The sequence below is a fragment of the Mercenaria mercenaria genome, chromosome 10 (assembly GCF_021730395.1).
Source record: "Mercenaria mercenaria strain notata chromosome 10, MADL_Memer_1, whole genome shotgun sequence".
NCBI lineage: Eukaryota > Metazoa > Mollusca > Bivalvia > Venerida > Veneridae > Mercenaria > Mercenaria mercenaria.
This window is the reverse complement of record NC_069370.1, coordinates 17,346,271-17,368,066: the sequence shown is the minus strand read 5'-3', so window position 1 is coordinate 17,368,066 and position 21,796 is coordinate 17,346,271. Positions and strand designations below refer to the sequence as shown.

Here is a 21,796-nt window from a genome sequence, read left to right as displayed (position 1 = left end):
GTTGACGGTTAGTCTTGCGTAATAGCCGAATAGCAATTTCGCATGGTTTCCACGTGCAGTATGTATATAAAGGCACAGATTACTTTAGATTTCGAGGCAAATATGCCACGACTTTCGGAATGTCAGCGTATTGACTCTTTGATAATGCTAGGTAAAGGCGATTCCGTTATACCAGTTTCACGGGAAATTAATTGCCATAGAAACATTATAATTCTGTTGAGAGATAGATTTGTGCAAATGGATACTGTTGCTGACTGTCTTCGATTCGCAAGGCCTTCAACATGTTCAAAACGCCTTGCAGTTGGAATGGAAACGTCTTTAAGCAACGTTATACAGCGTCACGTTAATTCCATGAGACAGCGTGTTGAGCAAGTTGTTAGACAGAATTGCGGACACGCACGATATTAATGCAATTTTTCATCACTATTGATATTAATGCATCACTTTTGATTAAACTACAGTAAATGAACACAAGAAAAACGTTCGCTCAATCCAGGGAGCATGTGTTCAAGCCCCACTGGAGTCACGACCATGACTTCTCATGACACCAGTGCTGGTTTTTCCAGGGAGCGGACTCGAGGGTGGTTCAAATAAGCTTGAAGCTTTCATCACAAGTGAATTAAAACAAAGGAAGAATATCAACAGGGAAAGCCACGTTCCAAAAATGCAGCCTCCCCAAAGGCACACACGAACAACACTAGCACCACACACACACATTAACACACACGGACAAAACAAACAAATACAGGAATACAGTGGGGCACCGTCTTGGAACGGTCAGTGGCAAAACCACCACTAAAACAAATTAGTATAAACTAAAATATACAAATAGATCTAGCCGAGAGAACGTTTTCTTAGTTTGTTTGTTTGGTTTGGGTTTAACGCCGTTTTTCAACGGTATTTCAGTCACGTAACGGCGGGCAATTAACCTAACCAGTATTCCTGGATTCTGTACTAGTACAAACCTGTTCTCCGCAAGTAACTGCCAACTTCCCCACATGAATCAGAGGTGGAGGACTAATTATATCAGACACAATGTCGTTTATCAAATAGTCACGGAGAACATACGCCCCGCCAGAGGACGGATCTCGGGGCGGGGCGTATGTGCTCCGTGACTATTTGATAAACGACATTGTGTCTAATATCATTAGTTCTCCACCTCTGATTCATGTGGGGAAGTTGGCACTTATTTGCGGAGAACAGGTTTATACTGGTACAGAATCCAGGAATACTGGTTAGGTTAACTGCCCGCCGTTACATGACTGAAATACTGTTAAAAAACGGCGTTAAACCCAAACCAAACAAACTAAGAAAACGTTTTCTCGGCTATTCGTATAATTTTAATTTTTCTTTCTGACCGCTACTAAACATTGACGGGACATACACTTAAACAAAATCAATACGATAACAAAATCACGTTAGTTGAAAAGATAAGTATTTATCCTTTAAAATGATATACCAAAATTGACAACATCACCGGATTCTGAGAAAATCTGAATATAAAGGGCTGTTTCTTTTGCGGTAAGTATATGCTTGGTTTGATTGAAAGTGTTCATGGACGGTCCTACCGTCTACGCCCTGTAGCCCCAGGCCGACATTAACACACGTTATAGTAGAAATTCAATTTTTCCTTTTGGGTTTAACGCTGTTTTTCAACAGCTCCATAACGCTGTTTTTCAACAGCTCCAGTTACGTAACTGCGGGAGAAATACAATTTACACTCGCAGGTGTATTCATACAGTGGTATACATGGAACCTAATGATGCAGAGTGCCAAATCCATGAAAAGCGGCGTATGATTCCAAGTAAAAATGGGGAGAGGATCTTAGATTACGATCCTACATGCTAAATACAAAATATGAAAGTGGTACAGTAACAACATAAATATGCTGAACAATCTGAAGATATTGAAATAGAACAAACCTGACATGGAGTCAGTCAGAGTATTACAAAGAATGATTAAGGTTCAAGTAAACACCTTTGACACCACTCAGGTAAATTTTCATTTTGGAAATCATACCTGACAGACCCGTAATATTCTTAACTTATATATACAGAATTGTTCAGAAGGGGTAGAAAATACTTTCTGTAAAGGTTACCTTGTTAGGTAACATGTATTTTGTCTTACAACACATGTACTTTGACTGTCCACATTCTATTTTGTAGAAAATATCAAACTTCTTTTTCAAACATATTTTTCTCTAAATTTGTGTCTGTTGTATGTCTAATATATTAACCTAGGTACTCCGGGAAATAAAAACTGATTAACTGATATATTTTTGAAATATTGCAGTGTTTGGTCATTTTGACAGCTCTACTTTCACTTTGCAACTTTTGTGTTTTTAGCTCACCTGTCACAAAGTGACAAGGTGAGCTTTTGTGATCGCGCGGTGTCCGTCGTCCGTCCGTGCGTGCGTGCGTCCGTAAACTTTTGCTTGTGACCACTCTAGAGGTCACATTTTTCATGGGATCTTTATGAAAGTTGGTCAGAATGTTCATCTTGATGATATCTAAGTCAGTTTCGAAACTGGGTCACGTGCCATCAAAAACTAGGTCAGTAGATCTAAAAATAGAAAAACCTTGTGACCTCTCTAGAGGCCATATATTTCACAAGATCTTCATGAAAATTGGTCAGAATGTTCACCTTGATGATATCTAGGTCAAGTTCGAAACTGGGTTACGTGCCATCAAAAACTAGGTCAGCAGGTCTAAAAATAGAAAAACCTTGTGACCTCTCTAGAGGCCATATATTTCAAAGATCTTCATGAAAATTGGTCAGAACGTTCATCTTGATGATATCTAGGTCAAGTTCGAAACTAGGTCACGTGCCATCAAAAACTAGGTCAGTAGGTCAAATAATAGAAAAACCTTTTGACCTCTCTAAAGGCCATATTTTTCATGGGATCTGTATGAAAATTAGCTAGAGTGTTCATCTTGATGATATCTAGGTCAAGTTCGAAACTGGATCACGTGCCGTCAAAAACTAGGTCGGTAGGTGAAATAATAGAAAAACATTGTGACCTCTCTAAAGGCCAAATTTTTCATGGGATCTGTATGAAAATTGGTCTGAGTGTTCATCTTGATGATATCTAAGTCAAGTTCGAAACTGGGTCACGTGCGGTCAAAAACTAGGTCAGTAGGTCTAAAAATAGAAAAACCTTGTGACCTCTCTAGAGGCCATATATTTCATGGGATCTTCATGAAAATTGGTCAAAATGTTCATCTTGATGATATCTAGGTCAAGTTCGAAAGTGGGTCACGTGCCATCAAAAACTAGGTCAGTAGGTCAAATAATAGAAAAACCTTGTGACCTCTCTGAAGGCCATATTTTTCACGGGATCTGTATGAAAATTGGTCTGAATGTTCATCTTGATGATATCTAGGTCAAGTTTGAAACTGGGTCAACTGCGGTCAAAAAGTAGGTCAGTAGGTCTAAAACTAGAAAAACCTTGTGACCTCTCTAGAGGCCATACTTGTGAATGGATCTTCATGAAAACTGGTCAGAATGTTCACCTTGATGATATCTAGGTAAGGTTAGAAACTGGGTCACGTGCTTTAAAAAACTAGGTCAGTAGGTCGAATAATAAAAAAAACCTTGTGACCTCCCTAGAGGCCATACTTTTCATGGGATCTGTATGGAAGTTGGTCTGAATGTTCATCTTGATGATATCTAGGTCAAGTTTGAAACTGGGTCACGTGCGGTAAAAAACTAGGTCAGTAGGTCTAAAATTATTAAAAAATTTTGACCTCTCTAGAGGCCATATTTTCCAATGGATCTTCATGAAAATTGATCTGAATGTTCACCTTGATGATATCCAGTTCAGTTTCGAAACCGGGTCATGTGCGGTCAAAAACTAGGCCAGTAGGTATAAAAATAGAAAAACCTTGTGACCTCTCTAGAGGCCATATTTTTCATGAGATCTTCATGAAAATTAGTGAGAATGTTCACCTTGATGATATCTAGGTAAAGTTCAAAACAGGGTCACGTACCTTCGAAAACTAGGTCAATAGGTCAAATAATAGAAAAACCTTGTTACCTCTCTAGAGACCATATTTTTCAATGGATCTTCATGAAAATTGTTCAGAATTTTTATCTTGATAATACCTAGGTCAAGTTCAAAACTAAGTCACTATGTCAAATAATAGAAAAAACGACGTCATACTCAAAACTGGGTCATGTGGGAAGAGGTGAGCGATTCAGGACCATCATGGTCCTCTTGTTAAAAATTTCCATTGTTTATAACACTTTCAACTCCCGGAGTACCTGGAGAAATATGTTAGACACATAATAATCATAAAAGTAATGACAAAATACTTTTGAAAAAGAAGCTTGATATCTTCTACAAAATAGAACATGAACTGTCGAAATGCATGTGATATAGGACAAAATGTGCAGTCCAATAAAATATAACCTGTCTTGAACGTTTCTTTTACTTATTATGAATAGTTTAGTATATTCTATATGATAAACCAATGTATATGTAGCGTAAAAAAACTAAAACAAAAATTCACCCGAGGGGTGGTTTCAAAAGACTTGACACGAACCTTAATGATTGTAGACATTCAAGATCACACGTATTGGCATAATCTCCTAAACATAAAATAAACTGACTTAACGAGGACATGCAGGTATGTTGGAATGAGTGGTCAGACTAGGCATGTCAGGAGTAAGCAAATAAAAGTATTAACTCTTGCCATTAACGCAAGGGAATTTATCTGATCACACAGAGGAACCTTGCAGAGCAAGTCTGAATTTTGTGTTTGAAAAACGTTGAACACAAACATAGATCTGTTGACGGCTAGTCTTGCGTAATAACCAGAATAGCAATATCGCATGGTTTCCACGTGCAGCATGTATACATGGGCACAGGTGGAACAACTTGTTTTCTTTTACATTCATTTGCACATGTACGAATGCGAAATCAATTTTGATTTCGAGGTATATAAGCCACGACTTTTGGAACGTCAGAGTATTGACTCTTTGGTAATGCTGGGTAGAGGCGATTCCGTCATAGCAGTTTCACGGGAAATTAATTGCCATAGAAACACTAATTTATTGTTGAGAGATAGATCTGTGCTGTTGCCGACAGTTTTCGATTCGCAAGACCTTCAAAACGCACTGCCGTCTTCAAGCCAAAGTAATACAGCGTCATGTTTATTCCAGGATACGGCGTGTTGTGCAAGTTGTTAGACAGAATGGCGGGTGCGCACGGTATTAATACAAAATTTTCATCACTTTTGATCAAACTACAGTAAGTGAGCACAAGAAAATTCTCTCGGCTATTTGTATATTTTTATTCTGACCGCTACTAAACGATAGGACGTGACATACACTTAAACAGAATCAATACGATAACAAAATCACGTAAGTTGAAAAGATAAATATTTATCCGTTGAAATGATATACCAAACATAACATCACCGTATTCTGAGAAAATCTGAAAATAAAAAGAGCACAGTTTCGTTTGCGGTTAGTATTCATACTTGGTTTGATTGAGAGTGTTTATGGATGGTATAGCCGACTACCGTCTACGTCCTAGGTTGTGCAGAACTTTACATTAACACACGTTATAAAAGAAATACAATTTTTGTTTTTGGGTTTAACACCGTTTTTTAACAGTTCCAATTATGTAACGGGAGAAATACAGTTTACACTAGCATGGGTAGTATTCATACAGTAGAACCTTCACTGATGCAGAGTGCAAATCCATGAAAAGCGGCGTATGATTTCCAGTAGAAACAATATAATGTTCATCTTGTAAAAATTTGGTTGCAATGTCTGTTTTATAAACTGTCAAAAATGACAAGTAATTACTTACGCTAGTTATTTAACATAAATTGTTAAAGCCAACAACAAATTAAATCTGTTACCACTTTCAGTTGAGTAAATAAGGCAATAAGACATTGACCCGGTCAATCCATTACGATTTGATGCGTGAATTTGTTGCTCATAAATAGAGGGTCGCAATGGGGTTTGTTTTCACATATTAACCATGCATTTGAAGGTAACGATAATACTTATCTGAGGCCTCCGTGGCCGAGTGGTTAAGGTCGCTGACTTCAAATCACTTGCCCCTCATCGATGTTGGTTCGAGCCTCACTCGGGGCGTTGAATTCTTCATGTGAGGAAGCCATCCAGCTGGCTTACGGAAGGTCGGTGGTTCTACCCAGGTGCCCGTTCGTGATGAAATAATGCACGGAGGGGCACCTGGGGTCTTCCTCCACCATTAAAGCTGGAAAGTCGCCATATGACCTAAAATGTGTCGGTGCGACGTTAAACACAACCAAAAAATATGTAAATTTGCTGATATATGTCCATCTGTTTGTACATATGTTATGTTCTTCAAGAATGGATGAAATAAAAGAATCAGTCAACCATCCTCGGGTTTAGTAATATGTAATCCACGGAACACGTTCAGACAGAGAGTCGCCTCAATTAGGAAAGAATAGTTTTAACGTCAGAGGTTATTTCTAAGGTCACGGAGTTTGACTGGCCATCTTGCAATGACAACAGCTTTCGATATCAGTAGCTCAGTCAAGTGTTACTTACCGAATCATAATGTCCCTTCTCAAGAGAATGATAGGGATGCCGTAATCGAGAAGGAAATGGTCAAAACTAAATAAACTGGAGAGAGGATATGAGGTTACAGATCATGCATACCACAGAAACGGCCAAAATACAAAATTTAAAAGTATTACAATAACACAATTAAAATGTCGTGCTGAACGATCTGAAGAGATCAAAATACATGTAGAACAAATCTGACATGAACACTGACCAGAGTCTTGCAAGGAATAATTACAAGTATTTGCATAATCACTCTCCCATGAAATAATCCGACTTTAGCGAGGACAAAAGTCGCCATATGACCTAAAATGGTGTCGGTGCGACGTTAAACCCAACAAAATAGATGAATTAACGAGGACAAACATATGTTTGAGTATCAGGTTTTCTTGAGTTTACGGGCTAGGTATGCAAAGAGTTGAGCAAAGAAAGGCCTTAACCCTCGCCATTAACGCACGGGGATTTATCTGATCTATGAGGCTGGGGAACATTTCAGACCAAACTTACAGATGTTTTCGGAATACGGCGGTACTTTATACATAATTTGTAATACATGTATTTGAATTATGCTCATCTGTGTGCCACTATTTTCATTATAATGAGAACTTATCAGTCCTGTGTCAGGATATTTTGATATGTCACGTGTCTACGGCGTGATATTCCAGTGAGGCATCAGTATAAAAATGGGCATTCCGGTAACTGCTAAAAGGATACCGTCGTTTACAAGACTGAAATAAAATGTTGGGGGAAAAAACCGCTAAACACAAACACACATAATGCAGCTTGTACGATTCAAACAGACTTCGCACACAGACAGATGTGGTCGTTTTCTGTTTCAACACAGGCAGATCTTGCCTTTTCCATACCGTTTCGCCTCTCGTCAATGCCTCAAAAAGGTATCTTATCCATAAGACATTTGTTGACGATTGAAACAGTTTACGGTCGTCCCTGAAATGTAAGACAAAAAATTTAACCGTTACTACATGTATAATGATTTAACTATAATTTATAAACATACAGCAGGTTCGAAAGTCACCCAGTAATATTTGAATGATATTTCGCTACGTTTTTCAATTTTTCTTCTCAGAAATAGGCATGTTTGTGTCAACTCGAATATGCTGACAAATTACCAAGCCTTGATATTTTTTCAACTTTATATTATTCCTGTTACTTTTAAAAGCTCTACAGCACTGACGATTAGTCAAGTGAAAACAAAACTTTCGGTCCTGAGTTTGATCCCCGGGTAAAGCGCACGTTCTCCGTGTCTTGAATTATTTGTCCTCTACCTCCTGATTGATATGGAGAAGTGATAGTTACTTGCAGAAAATGGGTGGGGTAGATAATAGTTACTTGCAGAAAATAGGTAAGTACTAGTGCAGAATTGAGGATTGATCGTTACGCTAACTGCCAACTGTTACATAACTGAAATCATGCAACAACAAACCTTCTGTGAGCCTGGATAAGGTGAAGTCTATGATGCTGACCCTGACTACATGGAACGAAACAACTCGGCCGTGGCCTTCTAGAGTACAGTCTTCTCGTCAGTTTCTTTAATTAAAACATTTTCCCAGTGAGAATCTCGGTGCTCAAACTCGGAACGCCCGTTCAGCCACCGAAAGAGCATATGCTACCTGCATAACAATGCTCATCGCCTGAGCAAACAACGATAGTATGAAAAAGGAAAAATCAACTAGTCTTGTTTCACAGCTTAAAATTGTCAATTATTTTTGTCAGACACAGCTTAAGACACACAACATATCGACAAGAAGTCTTTGTTCTCGAATTGTATAATTGTGGGGACTAAACTTGTTTGATCTGAGAACAAACAAATGGAAAACGAACTGCGAGTTAAAACGAGGCAATGTAAATACTAGTAATCTGTAAGTTTCCACCATAGATTCGAAATAAGCATTTAAACAAAACTGTTTTACTGACATATGAGGGTTTGAGCATTATTAAAACGAAATCAACATAATGTGCAACTAATATCTCTGTTCTGACGTCTTCCCATTTCTTCTGTACCACACCATTCACTTCCATGGCCCCGTCAAAAGGTATAACCTGGAAAATAACAATTACTATTTGAAGCAAAGTTTTTATCTTACTTCTGTTTTTAAAATACGAGCGATCACGTGAGCAAGTAGTCCAGTTTGTTTGTTCAAGGTAAGACTACCTACAGAGACCCGTGCCTGACATAAGATGCGGCTGAGAGCCCGGGGTGTTCATCCGAGAACTTCCACATGTCATCAACGGTCTCGGTACGACGCACTAAATGTACGTTTAAACGTTGACGTTTTATCCCTATATCTATACAAATATTTATACAAACGTTAAGAAAAATTCTCTCCAATATTTTTTGTTTTGTCTATCTTTTAGGTCTCGGGTTCGAATATCAGTGAGGGTTTTCTGTACTTGCTTCTCAATGGCGAACCCGTTTACCATTAAACTTCAGAAATTAATTGTCTCAAGATTTTGACGTTAATAAAGATTGTAAGAATCTGGTTCGGAAGAAAAAAATTATAACTTTATACACACGTTTTCCTCCAATTAGACTTGAGACCTTGACCCTTAGCTCCCGCCTTGGTATCTCCGCAGGGTCCTCTCCTAGGCGGCCATGTCTTTGCTCTCTAAGGTCGTCATCACCTTAAACAGAAAATTTCTCATGGACAGTTTCTTGTTCCTGCTGTGAAAGAGAACCAATCCTTGACAACTATTATATTACTCTTACTACAATATTTTCTATCACTTTAGAGAATCTGGTGTATACAGCGACACAATCTGAATGCCATATAACGACATTCAAGTAAACTACATGATGCGTTTCATCAACAATAATATGTGCTTTGTGTAGTGTAGTTGTTGATTTACCAACAGAGAAGAGGAGTCTATGGCGTCATTGCCGCCATTGAATATTCATAAAACGACTCCTTATATAAATTGTCGTCTTTTACTGGGAGTACAAAACTATGAAATTTAGTTTCCAATGCTGAGCTGTACTAAAACACTAAATTGTCAATTCTTTTTGTCAGACACAGCTTAAGACACACAACATATCGACAAGAAGTCTTTGTTCTCGAATTGTATAATTGTGAGGACTAAACTTGTTTGATCTGAGAACAAACAAATGGAAAACGAACTGCGAGTTAAAACGAGGCAATGTAAATACTAGTAATCTGCAAGTTTCCACCATAGATTCGAAATAAGCATTTAAACAAAACTGTTTTACTGACATATGAGGGTTTGAGCATTATTAAAACGAAATCAACATAATGTGCAACTAATATCTCTGTTCTGACGTCTTCCCATTTCTTCTGTACCACACCATTCACTTCCATGGCCCCGTCAAAAGGTATAACCTGGAAAATAACAATTACTATTTGAAACAAAGTTTTTATCTTACTTCTGTTTTTAAAATACGAGCGATCACGTGAGCAAGTAGTCCAGTTTGTTTGTTCAAGGTAAGACTACCTACAGAGACCCGTGCCTGACATAAGATGCGGCTGAGAGCCTGGGGTGTTCATCCGAGAACTTCCACATGTCATCAACGGTATCGGTACGACGCACTAAATGTACGTTTAAACGTTGACGTTTTATCCCTATATCTATACAAATATTTATACAAACGTTAAGAAAAATTCTCTCCAATATTTTTTGTTTTGTCTATCTTTTAGGTCTCGGGTTCGAATATCAGTGAGGGTTTTCTGTACTTGCTTCTCAATGGCGAACCCGTTTACCATTAAACTTCAGACATAAATTGTCTCAAGATTTTGACGTTAATAAAGATTGTAAGAATCTGGTTCGGAAGAAAAAAATTATAACTTTATACACACGTTTTCCTCCAATTAGACTTGAGACCTTGACTCTTAGCTCCCGCCTTGGTATCTCCGCAGGGTCCTCTCCTAGGCGGCCATCTCTTTGCTCTCTAAGGTCGTCATCACCTTAAACAGAAAATTTCTCATGGACAGTTTCTTGTTCCTGCTGTGAAAGAGAACCAATCCTTGACAACTATTATATTACTCTTACTACAATATTTTCTATCACTTTAGAGAATCTGGTGTACACAGCGACACAATCTGAATGCCATATAACGACATTCAAGTAAACTACATGATGCGTTTCATCAACAATAATATGTGCTTTGTGTAGTGTAGTTGTTGATTTACCAACAGAGGAGAAGGGTCTATGACGTCATTGCCGCCATTGAATATTCATAAAACGACTCCTTATATAAATTGTCGTCTTTTACTTGGGAGTACAAAACTATGAAATTTAGTTTTCCAATGCTATGTGCTGTACTAAAACACTAAATTGTCAATTCTTTTTGTCAGACACAGCTTAAGACATATAACATATCGACAAGAAGTATTTTTTCTCGAATTGTATAATTGTGAGGACTAAACTTATTTGATCTGAGAACAAACAAATGGAAAACGAACTGCGAGTTAAAACGAGGCAATGTAAATACTAGTAATCTGCAAGTTTCCACCATAGATTCGAAATAAGCATTTAAACAAAACTGTTTTACTGACATATGAGGGTTTGAACATTATTAAAACGACATCAACATAATGTGCAACTAATATCTCTGTTCTTACGTCTTCCCATTTCTTCTGTACCACACCATTCACTTCCATGGCCCCGTCAAAAGGTATAACCTGGAAAATAACAATTACTATTTGAAACAAAGTTTTTATCTTACTTCTGTTTTTAAAATACGAGCGATCACGTGAGCAAGTAGTCCAGTTTGTTTGTTCAAGGTAAGACTACCTACAGAGACCCGTGCCTGACATAAGATGCGGCTGAGAGCCTGGGGTGTTCATCCGAGAACTTCCACATGTCATCAACGGTCTCGGTACGACGCACTAAATGTACGTTTAAACGTTGACGTTTTATCCCTATATCTATACAAATATTTATACAAACACGTTAAGAAAAATTCTCTCCAATATTTTTGTTTTGTCTATCTTTTAGGTCTCGGGTTCGAATATCAGTGAGGGTTTTCTGTACTTGCTTCTCAATGGCGAAACCGTTTACCATTAAGCTTCAGATATTTATTGTCTCAAGATTTTGACGTTAATAAAAGAGTGTAAGAATCTGGTTCGGAAGAAAAAATGACAACTTTATATACACGTTTTCCTCCAATTAGACTTGAGACCTTGACCCTTAGCTCCCGCATTGGTATCTCCGCAGGGTTCTGTCCTAGGCGGCCATCTCTTTGCTCTCTAGGGTCGTCATCACCTGAAACAGAAAATTTCTCATGGACAGATTCTTGTTCCTGCTGTGAAAGAGAACCAATCCTTGACAACTATTATACTACTCTTACTACAATATTTTCTATCACTTTAGAGAATCTGTTGTACACAGCGACACAATCTGAATGCCATATAACGACATTCAAGTAAACTACATGATGCGTTTCATCAACAATAATGTTCTTTGTGTAGTGTAGTTGTTGATTTACCAACAGAGGAGAAGGGTCTATGACGTCATTGCCGCCAATGAATATTCATAAAACGACTCCTTATATAAATTGTCGTCTTTTACTGGGAGTACAAAACTATGAAATTTAGTTTCCAATGCTATGTGCTGTACTAAAACACTAAATTGTCAATTCTTTTTGTCAGACACAGCTTAAGACATACAACATATCGACAAGAAGTATTTTTTCTCGAATTGTATAATTGTGAGGACTAAACTTATTTGATCTGAGAACAAACAAATGGAAAACGAACTGCGAGTTAAAACGAGGCAATGTTATTAAAACGACATCAACATAATGTGCAACTAATATCTCTGTTCTTACGTCTTCCCATTTCTTCTGTACCACACCATTCACTTCCATGGCCCCGTCAAAAGGTATAACCTGGAAAATAACAATTACTATTTGAAACAAAGTTTTTATCTTACTTCTGTTTTTAAAATACGAGCGATCACGTGAGCAAGTAGTCCAGTTTGTTTGTTCAAGGTAAGACTACCTACAGAGACCCGTGCCTGATATAAGATGCGGCTGAGAGCCTGGGGTCTTCATCCGAGAACTTCCACATGTCATCAACGGTCTCGGTACGACGCACTAAATGTGCGTTTAAACGTTGACGTTTTATCCCTATATCTATACAAATTTTTATACAAACACATTAAGAAAAATTATCTCCAATATTTTTGTTTTGTCTATCTTTTAGGTCTCAGGTTCGAATATCAGTGAGGGTTTTCTGTACTTGCTTCTCAATGGCGAACCCGTTTACCATTAAGCTTCAGACATTAATTGTCTCAAGATTTTGACGTTAATAAAAGATTGTAAGAATCTGGTTCGGAAGAAAAAATGATAATTTTAACACACGTTTTCCTCCAATTAGACTTGAGACCTTGACCCTTAGCTCCCGCATTGATATCTCCGCAGGGTCCTGTCCTAGGCGGCCATCTCTTTGCTCTCTAAGGTCGTCATCACCTGAAACAGAAAATTTCTCATGGACAGTTTCTTGTTCCTGCTGTGAAAGAGAACCAATCCTTGACAACTATTATATTACTCTTACTACAATATTTTCTATCACTTTAGAGAATCTGGTGTACACAGCGACACAATCTGAATGCCATATAACGACATTCAAGTAAACTACATGATGCATTTCATCAACAATGTTCTTTGTGCAGTGTAGTTATTGATTTACCAACAGGGGAGAGGGGTCTATGACGTCATTGCCGCCAATGAATATTCATAAAACGACTCCTTATATAAATTGTCGTCTTTTACTGGGAATACAAAACTATAAAATTTAATTTCCAGTGCTATGTGCTGTACTAAAACACTAAATGAATGGCTTGCCGGTCAAAAGTTAAGATTATTAACCATCAGTCCTTCGCACCTCGGCATTTGTTTGGCCCCTTGCCGGCGGGGGGATAGAAAATGCTGGCTGTATCTCCATGCAGAGGGGAACGACTCCCCCGAAAATGGAGCCACCTGTTTGCCGTGGGTGGCGGCCCGTAAGCCGGAGAGGAGGGTCCTGGATGTTGAGGTGCCCCATGGCATCCCGGGGAGATGATGCGTACTTGTTTGCATGTGCGCATCTTCTTCCCGGGATGTGGGTGCCAATACACATCTTTGGCCTCTAATTCGGTGTAGACGTTCTGGCGGTCGTATTGGCCCGATACGATCAATCGGCTAGTCATGCCAAGCCCTAGGAAATCTCACCTTTACGTTTACATTTTCTATTGCTTATTTCAAACTGCATCTTTATGTGATAATTTTTATATTTTCACAAACACAACTTTGGAACAAAATACGTTACACAAAACCTGTCCTTACTCTGCTGTATTGTCACATTTTACTGCGCTCAATAAACTTCATATTACGTTCACACAAATGTATTTAACAATATATTTTCATATGTACTTCAATCTATGTTTCCTAGAAGGCGGTGGCTTAGGGCCAATCGGTTGGGTAGAGTAACAATCCCTTGAATCCCATGTTTGCTTTTCTGCATTCAACTGGTGATATGAACAAGATTGAAAAATACCTGGCCGAGTATATCACTACAGTATCCCTAACATGTATGAGCTGGATATCCGCTCTGTTTTCATGTTCCCTTGTTGGACTCCGCGGCGGGTGGGGGCTGCGAGTGACGAATTTGAAACATTTAATATGGAAAACCAAAATAAAAAACGACCGCATACCGAAACAGATTCTGACGGCACGGAAGGTGAGAATCCTCACCGACCATACACTTCCAACATGGCATTACCGCGATTTCTTTTGATCCAGTCAACAGACGAAACATTCAAAATGTCAAGCCTTTCGCCATTTATAATTGAAAAAACCATCGAAGGCATTGCTGGTGTACCGAAATCAGTCAAAAAACTGCGAACTGGTGATCTGCTTGTTGAAGTTGAGAAAGCCTCACATTCACGAAATTTACTTTCCGTAACTTCATTTTACAACCGGCCATGTAAGTGCATTGCACACCGTACTTTGAACACCTCAAGGGGGGTCATTCGTTGTCCTGACCTTGCAGGGGTTTCGGAGACGGAGATTGTGCAAGGCCTTTCAGATCAACATGTCACTGCTGCTAGACGTATAAAAATCAAGCGATTAGGAAAAGAAATTCACACAAATACTATTATTCTTACATTTGGCACTCCGTTTCTTCCTTCATTCGTAAAAGTTGGATACCTCATCACAAAAGTTACAACATATATTCCTAATCCTCTTCAATGCTATTATTGCTTTAAGTTTGGGCACAATGAGAAAAACTGCAAAGGCGATTACACTTGCCCAAAATGCGGACAGGATGGACATTCTCATGACCACGACACTTGTAGTCGTCCATTGCGTTGTGTGAACTGCAACGAGCCACATTCAGCCAAGTCTCGTGATTGCAAGACATGGAAAATCGAAAAGGAGGTTCTTCATGTCAAATTCACACAGGGCATTGGATTTCCAGAAGCAAGACAAATTGCCAATGCCAAATTTACATCTCCAACACTCGTACAAACTTATTCATCAATAACTAAATCTTTCTCTAGCAAATCAACACAGTGCATTGATGCCTGTACTCAAACAGATTCAGTGACTGCTCAACAAAATCCAACTCAAACTTCTGTACCAACTGAAAAGCCTAAAGTACCAGCAAAACCTTCAGAGGCATCTCAACTTCAAAGGGCAGCTGCTAAACCAACACTGCCACCAGCTATACAAAATGTTCCTAAGTATTCAGGTACGCCGTCGTCACGACAAAACGTTTCATCAAACACTAATCAACGTGGGGTGAGTCAAACACCCAAACAAAAAATTGACTTGAGAACTGATGGGTTTGGAAAGGGATCAAATGATCCCATACAAACCCATAACCGGTTCCCTCATGATATGAACCGGTTAACAGGGAAAGATGATGACGATCCGCCATTATCTGCCCCGCCCAGTTTAACCAGCACAAAGGAAGGGAAAATCAAAAGGTTCCCTCCTGAGTCAATGCAACACTAATAATTTAATTTTCCAGTGGTTTAATTTTTATTTGCCATTGTAAATGGAAAGTAAAATTATCCAGTGGAATTGCCGTGGACTTAAAGCAAATTATAATGAAATTCTCCTTCTCTTATCAAAATATAATCCTTCACTTATGTGCCTTAGTGAAACATTTTTAAAGGAAACGGACAAAATAGCTTTCAAAAATTATTCAGTGTATAACTTCATAAACACTAACACTGATAGGGCGTCTGGTGGTACATCTATTATTATTAATAATGCATGTCCGCACAGACAAATTGTTCTAAATACAAGTATCCAATCAGTTGCAATAAACGTAACATTACATCGACCGATTACTATCTGTTCGATTTACATACCTCCCAAATATAAACTAAATCTTGAAGAACTTGATGATCTTATAAAACAATTACCACAACCATTTTTGCTTATGGGAGATTTTAATGGTCATCATGAATTCTGGGGCTGTTCTGACAGCAACACTAGAGGTCAAATTATTGAAACTTTTATTGAAAGAAATGCCCTCTGTTTATTAAATGATCAATCCAAAACGTATCTTCATCCTGCAACAGGTAACTTTTCTTCGCTTGATTTGACACTATGTCAACCGAACATCTTTCTTGATTTTGAATGGAAAGTACTGGATGATTTGCATGGTAGTGACCATTTTCCAATTATTATTTCAAATACTTCTAATCTGCCATCAGACCACCCTTCATATTTCAAATTTAATAAAGCTGATTGGAAGCAATTTGAAACGCTATGTAAAAATGATTTGACTTTGGAGAATTTTACTAATTTTTATGATCCTATTGATCGGTTTTCAGTTCTTCTGTCCGATATTGCTGACAAGTCCATTCCTAAAACTTCAAGAAATGGTAAACATAAAAATAAGCCTTGGTATAATGATGATTGTAAGACTGCTGTTCGAAAACGTAGAGCGGCCATTAAAAAGTTCAATATACGGCCGACGAAAAGAAAACTTACAATCAGTTAGGATTCTGAGAGCAAAAGCTCGCAGAACTATAAAACAAGCAAAGAAAAAATCATGGCATTCATACGTTTCAAAACTTAATTCTAGGTCATCGGTTAAAAAAGTCTGGGAAATGATTCGCAAAATAAGTGGAAAAGGAAAATCTTCAAATGTTTCCCATCTTACAAAGACAGACCAGTCTATTGCATCTAGCAAGGAGGACATTGCCAATACACTTGGTAAAACTTTTTCAAAAAACTCTTCATCAAACAATTATGATAAAAGGTTTCAAAACATAAAATCGACTAAAGAAAGCAAACCTTTAAATTTTGATTCAAATAATGATGAAGATTATAATAAATCTTTTCACTCACAGAATTGCTTGACGCTTTAGATAAATGTCACGATACCGCAGCTGGTCCGGACCAAATTCATTATCAACTTTTAAAACATTTACCACAAGAATCATTAGACCTCCTACTTGAAATTTATAATATTACATGGAAAACTGGCATTTTTCCAGATTCCTGGAGAGAAGCTATAGTTATTCCAATACCAAAACCCGGGAAAGATAGCACTAACCCCAGTAATTATAGACCGATTGCACTTACCAGTTGTTTATGTAAAACGCTAGAACGTATGATCAACTCTAGACTAGTTTGGTATCTTGAATCTCAAGGCCTAATTACAAACTTTCAAAGCGGTTTTCGCAAGCAGCGCAGCACAACTGATCATCTTGTTCGACTGGAAAATTTTATTCGTGATGCATTTGTTAAAAAAGAGCATTTAGTGTCTGTATTTTTCGATTTAGAAAATATGGTATTATGAATGATCTTAACGACTTAGGTTTAAAAGGTCGTCTTCCAACATTTATATCGCAATTGTTATCAGATCGCAATTTTAAAGTACGTGTTGGTTCTACCCTTTCTGACTCTTTTGAGCAAGAACAGGGAGTTCCACAAGGTTCTATTTTATCTGTCACACTTTTTAGCATCAAAATTAATAATATTGTGAAATGTTTGTCACCAGGGATAGATTGTTCATTATATGTTGATGACTTTCTAATATGTTATCGTTCAAAAAATATGCGTACGATTGAACGCCAATTACAGCAGTGTTTGAACAAAGTTCAAACTTGGGCCATGGAAAATGGTTTTAAATTTTCCCAATCAAAAACTCAGTGTGTCCACTTTTGTCAATTACGGAAACAACATTGTGACCCTGAGCTGTTTCTAAATGGTACAAAAATACCCGTTGTTGACGAAGCAAAATTTCTTGGTGTTATTTTTGATAAAAAGCTTTCTTTTATACCACACATAAAATACCTGAAAGCCAAATGTTTGAAATCGTTGAATCTTTTAAAGGTAATTTCAAATACTGATTGGGGAGCAGATCGCAAGGTTTTGTTAAGACTGTATAGAGCTTTGATTCGATCCAAGCTAGATTACGGTTGTGTTGTTTATGGTTCAGCCAGAAAATCGTATTTACAGATGCTGGATACTATTCATAATCAAGGTCTTCGTATTGCTCTTGGCGCATTTAGAACATCGCCTGTTGAAAGCTTGTATGTTGAAGCAAACGAACCCTCCCTTTATACGAGACGTGAAAAACTGTCATTGCAATATGCTCTGAGGGTAGCTGCCAACAAATCCAACCCTGCTCATAAAATCATATTTAAACCCAAATACCACGATTCGTATGACAGAAAACCAAAACAAATTAAACCTTTTGGATTTCGCATTGATAATTCTATGAAGGAAACAGATTTTGAATTTCATGATGTAAAAGATAATTTAGTTCTGAATACACCACCATGGATTCTTAATTCTCCAACAGTTCTTTTTGATATGAAAACCGCATTGAAAAAGGCTGAGACAAACCCTGAAATATTCAAGTCCAAATATAACGAAATCAAATCGGCTTACAAAGATCATTTTCCTATTTATACAGATGGTTCAAAAGATGATTCAAAGGTTGGATGTGCCGCCGTTAGCTATCTGCATCAATCAAAATTACGTTTACCAACTAACGCTACAATTTTTTCAACAGAAGCAAAAGCAATTGATTTGGCCCTTAATTTTATTTCAGAATATAATGAAGAAAAGTTTATCATCTTTTCCGACTCACTTTCTGTATTACAATCAATACACAACCGTAATACAGAAAATCCTCTCATTCAAAACATTCTTCTCAGGGTTCATGAACTATCTTTTAAAAAGTCCATCATATTCTGTTGGATTCCTAGTCATGTTGGTATTTATGGAAATGAAGATGCTGATACTGCAGCAAAGAAATCACTTTCATTAAATCAATCTAAATTGAAATTACCATATACTGATTTTAGGTCAAATATCAACAAATACATCAACTATCAACTATTTCACAAAGACTATTTGTTAAAACATTTTTTTCATAAAGTCGATAATTTCTAGGGAGCTTCCTGCTAAATTGATTTATATTGGTGACTTCGAATCACTTTTACTTCATCACTGTATTCCATCCCTAGCTCATTGGAGGAAGGAATCTATACAAAAAGTCATATTGTAAATTTATTTTTTGTCAAGAAAAATATTAGGCCCCATACATGCATTCTTTAAGGCACGGACGGGCAACTGGTTAGAACCACCGACGATCCCATAACTCAACTGGATGGATACTTCACTTGACGAATTTTGAAAATAAAATGGTTTCGAGCCGACATCGGTGAGATAAGTGATTCCAGCCAGCGACCTTAATCATTCAGCCAACTTATCATTCGGAGCCGCTCCTGAGGTTATTGCACAGCTTTGTTCATTCATATTAGCTTTAACTTTTACATAAAATCAAATTACTCTATCTGTATTTACCTGATTACTGACGTATATCAATCAACTGTGTTTCATGAACGATGAGTCTTTACGTGCGTGAAAGTCGATAACACTTTGAAAATCTAAAATTGTTTTTACTTACCATAGTGAGCAGCAGTGACTTTTTTACAACGATACAAAATGTATTTTATTATAATACAGGCGTAGTGTTACAGTGAAAATACAACTGCGGAACCAGGGGTCGTGATTTCGAGCCCATGCTCCTTGCTTAAACAACAGAATTTAAATAAAAGTTTCTTGTATGGGTGCCTAAACCAAGGGACCAAGGAAACTCCTGAAATCTGAGCGTCTGATGCATCTGGGATTATTTGATAAACGACATTGTGTCTGAAATCATTAGTCCTCCACATCTGATTCATGTGGGGAAGTTGGCAGTTACTTGCGGAGAACAGGTTTGTACTGGTACAGAATCCAGGAACACTGGTTAGGTTAACTGCCCGCCGTTACATGACTGAAATACTGTTGAAAAACGGCGTTAAACCCAAAACAAACAAACAAACTTGCGGAGAACAGGTTTGTACTGGTACAGAATCCAGGAACACTGGTTAGGTTAACTGCCCGCCGTTACATGACTGAAATACTTTTGAAAAACGGCGTTAAACCCAAAACAAACAAAGCATCTGAGATATTATATTCCAACGAATCAAATAATTAACCTGTTTGAGTCGTCCATACTGAAACCAACTGGCGAATACAAGTAAAATAAGATATACACATACGAACATAGGTTTGCACTGTATCCATATAAGTGGGCCTGAAAGATTCTGTAAGGCGTTATGCCATCTTTCCTCAAGTATGTATGTAGAAAATGGTCTATTAAATACAGTATTCATTCGAGGGTAGGTAGCTGAACCCTTTACAAGGAACTTTAATTTTCTCTATAGAATAAATAACTTACGTTTCCAAGCAGGTTCCTCCTTGCCTTCTTGTTTCTGATGTCAAAACTGTGATTTAAACACATATATTATTTTAAAGCCATCAGTTTTATTGCCAGAGTATTTTATCATCTCGTTTTTAGTTGATTCAATATCGGCCTCCTTAACGAATCGAGATGCTTAAATAAAATCTACGATGTTGTGTTATGAATACTTTCAAAAAAGATCTATACAATGTGCCTATTTTCTATTACAATCAGAAATTCGCGGTTAAACCACGTGACTGTCCAGTATATTGGACACGCACACCCTCACAAACGTTTGAAAAACCTTTCCCCTAATATATTTTAAACGTTTTGAAACAAGTTTTTATGTAGATAAGATTCTGCAATGAAGTGGATCTGCTAATACAGTTATTAACATACATACCTGACCTCTCTGCGTCGAAATGCAGTGGAGAGCACACTCCGGAAGCGTCTTGTCTCCCCAGATCCCACATGGTTTGCTGCGCCCGAGCCACAAGCCTGAAATACAAAAGCCGAATTCTTGGAGCTAAAATGATTTTTTTTCTAAAGATAAAATTTAAGGGTAGATTTTTCAAAAGCACAGAACACCCCAAACACAGCCATAGAACCAGGCATCGAAAAGTTGCTGTTTCTTTACAAAATCATTGTATTGGTTATATGTAAAATGTTTTACGGTTAAATGCTAGCGATTGGGTTTAGTAAGTACCGAATAATGTATTATATACATTAACTTAGAAGGTAGATCAAGTCTGATCATCAGGTTTGGTTAACTATGTCCTTTGTGTGGTTAAACGATCAGTTATTTTACCTGTGGGATCTGCGTACCTTGCCGATCCAGTCCACCAGCGTCGGCGTCGTGCTCCTCTGTTTCTGGCCCTTCACCGTTGCGACTCGTGAAATTAAAATAAATGTAAGCAGTTTTAGAAATACAGTCTCCAGTAATGACCCATATTGCACGACTATCATTTTTTTCTGCGTCATAAGGTTGTAGAGTTCCAATCTGAAACTCGACAGTTCATTTGGATTGTTTGGACCTGTAACTTGTATCTTGTTCTATATGCCCGTTTTGTTCATAGACGGCCGTACGTAACCATGGTCTCAAACAAGTTTGTATAAAATGAACAACCTTTTCCTACTCCAAACTGTATATAATAATTATACAAAGCTGTGTAATACATAAAGAATTTTACAGCTTGTTTGGTCTTTCCACATATCCATTCTTTACTCATACTATCTATTTAGCAGTATATTACCAAACCAAGGAAATCTTTGTAAGCAAACAGCATCTCTAGCAACAATTTACTTGTCCGATATAATGTTTTACCGCACTACCGCACACGAACGAGTTATCAAAATATTGTCAAAATTCCCCCTCTCCTTTAAAAATGAACACCATTTGCTATCTGCCATCTGCAAAATTAACTTTCGCATTAAAACGACGATATTTAACAATTCCTTGAAAATGGTGAGATTTTAAAAGTGCTTATGGCCCTTTTGTGTAGTCCTTTTCTGAA

General features: G+C 37.6%; 2 protein-coding genes and 1 long non-coding RNA gene across 3 annotated transcripts; all 3 read right to left on the bottom strand.

Annotated features, from left to right (window-relative positions):
• Positions 1-5,116: 5,116 nt before the first annotated feature.
• LOC123559753 (uncharacterized) lies at positions 5,117-10,796 on the bottom strand. Its single transcript, XR_008372642.1, has 4 exons — positions 10,395-10,796; positions 9,100-9,920; positions 8,009-8,625; positions 5,117-7,512 (listed from the first exon to the last, which is right to left on the bottom strand). It is a non-coding gene; the product is annotated as an uncharacterized LOC123559753 (long non-coding RNA).
• Positions 10,797-10,941: 145 nt separating this feature from the next.
• On the bottom strand, positions 10,942-13,193 carry LOC128559789 (uncharacterized). Its single transcript, XM_053552348.1, has 3 exons — positions 12,902-13,193; positions 11,693-11,802; positions 10,942-11,219 (listed from the first exon to the last, which is right to left on the bottom strand). Exons 1-3 carry the CDS (start codon positions 12,945-12,947, stop codon positions 11,007-11,009), a joined length of 369 nt encoding a protein of 122 aa, XP_053408323.1. The 5' UTR covers positions 12,948-13,193; the 3' UTR covers positions 10,942-11,006.
• LOC128546353 (uncharacterized) lies at positions 12,971-21,796 on the bottom strand. The gene is made up of 4 exons (XM_053516786.1): positions 21,108-21,796; positions 20,686-20,780; positions 20,280-20,325; positions 12,971-13,009 (listed from the first exon to the last, which is right to left on the bottom strand). Exons 1-4 carry the CDS (start codon positions 21,261-21,263, stop codon positions 12,971-12,973), a joined length of 336 nt encoding a protein of 111 aa, XP_053372761.1. The 5' UTR covers positions 21,264-21,796.